Genomic DNA, 1,676 nt, shown 5'->3' with positions numbered 1-1,676 from the left:
TGAGCTTCCTGGTATTCTTCGTGGAGGTTGATCATGTTCACACAGGTGGGTGTTTGGAAACTGCAGCTGTGTCCAGGCCAGCCTTAGAGGGGATATACACATATAAGGTAGATTGCAGTCCTCACACGTAACTAGGAGGTGGCAGTATAGCTCACTGGGCAGCGTGTCTCCTGTCAAAACTGTGATCCTTTTCTTGTTTTTGTTGACAAACTTCTGCACCTTGTTCACCCCATGCTTCTATTTCTGATTCACAGCTTCATTGCACTTGTAGATCGTCAACGTGAGGCTGTGGGAAGCTAGGAGCTGTGCTATAGGGTTCAGGTTAACCAGCAAGGTGACCCCTGCAGCATGTCTCCCAATGGACCAGCCTTTATTTTGGTCATAGCAGCTGCTGCACCCGAGTCCAATGTAAGCCTCACAAAATTTTAGATAGTGTCTGTTTCTAAGATAGTGTTAGATTTGGAAAGCATAGATAGGAGTGAGTTACATGAGAGTTCTCCATGAAAAACATCGTTTTGCAGCTTCTTTCACATCCTTATTTCGCAGGCTATAAATCAATGGGTTTAGCATAGGAATCACCAATGTATAAAACACAGCAGAGATCTTTTCCTGTTCCAGGGAATATTGAGAGCTTGGCTGGATGTAGCTAAATGTCACCGAGCCATAGAACAAAGTGACAGCAGTCAGGTGGGAGATGCAAGTAGAAAAGGCTTTACGCTTCCCTTCGGCTGAGTGGATTCTCTGGATGGCAATGATGATGCAGATATAAGAGACAATGATGATGATCAAAGTGAACATTGCAATGACTCCAGAGAAAATCAAAAGCAGCATCTCATTGTTACGAGTATCAGAGCAAGAAAGTTTCAAAAGCGGGGGTATGTCACAGAAAAAATGGTTCACAATGTTAGGACCACAGAAGTCTAGCTTGAGCAAACCGATTGTGTGTGTCAGAGAGTTAATGAGCCCACCCGTATAAGATGCCAGGACCATGCAACTGCAAACACGCTGGGTCATAATGACTGTGTATGACAAGGGATTAGCAATGGCTACGTAACGGTCATAAGCCATCACAGACAGAAGGATTCCTTCTGTGGTTATATACACTGCAAAAAGGAAACTCTGCAGAACACAGCCAGAAAACGTACTGGACTTACGATTTAAGAGGGAATTGGCCAGCATTTTAGGAGCAAAGATAGTAGAATAACATATGTCACAAAAGGAGAGATTGCTAAGGAAGAAGTACATCGGTGTGTGAAGTTGGGCATTCAACCGGATCAAGACAATCATTCCCCAATTACCTACCAGAGTGATGCCATAGATTAGAGAGAAAACCAAAAATAAAGGTATTTGTAAATCGGGATTTTCAGTTAATCCCACCAGGAGAAATTCCTTCACACGTGTGTGATTCCAACCTGCCATGCACTCAAGATTCTATATCTCCTTAGCTGCAGAGCAAGATGATATCATGAAAATGAAGAATAATGATTTTCTCCTCATTTCATTATCCACAACCACATGAGTCTTGTAATATTACCCTATAGTTAGATGAAAAAAGAACACTAAGTTTAGCAGTTAGGCTAAAAAAGTAATTTTTTTTTTTTTGGAATTAGAGATTTTATTTCCTGGTTCACAGAGCTTATCTTATAGTTAAATTTCATCACTTAGATCACATATGT

At 41.5% G+C, this 1,676-nt stretch overlaps 1 protein-coding gene across 1 annotated transcript; it reads right to left on the bottom strand.

Moving 5' to 3' along the window:
- Window positions 1-483: 483 nt before the first annotated feature.
- Window positions 484-1,419, bottom strand: LOC121172250 (olfactory receptor 1052-like). The gene has a single exon (XM_041004104.1). It carries the CDS (start codon window positions 1,417-1,419, stop codon window positions 484-486), a length of 936 nt encoding a protein of 311 aa, XP_040860038.1.
- Window positions 1,420-1,676: the final 257 nt, after the last annotated feature.

This window comes from Ochotona curzoniae, unplaced genomic scaffold (assembly GCF_017591425.1).
Source record: "Ochotona curzoniae isolate NIBS_2020 unplaced genomic scaffold, NIBS_Ocur_1.0 scaffold_3171, whole genome shotgun sequence".
NCBI lineage: Eukaryota > Metazoa > Chordata > Mammalia > Lagomorpha > Ochotonidae > Ochotona > Ochotona curzoniae.
This window is presented reverse-complemented; position numbering and strand designations above follow the sequence as displayed.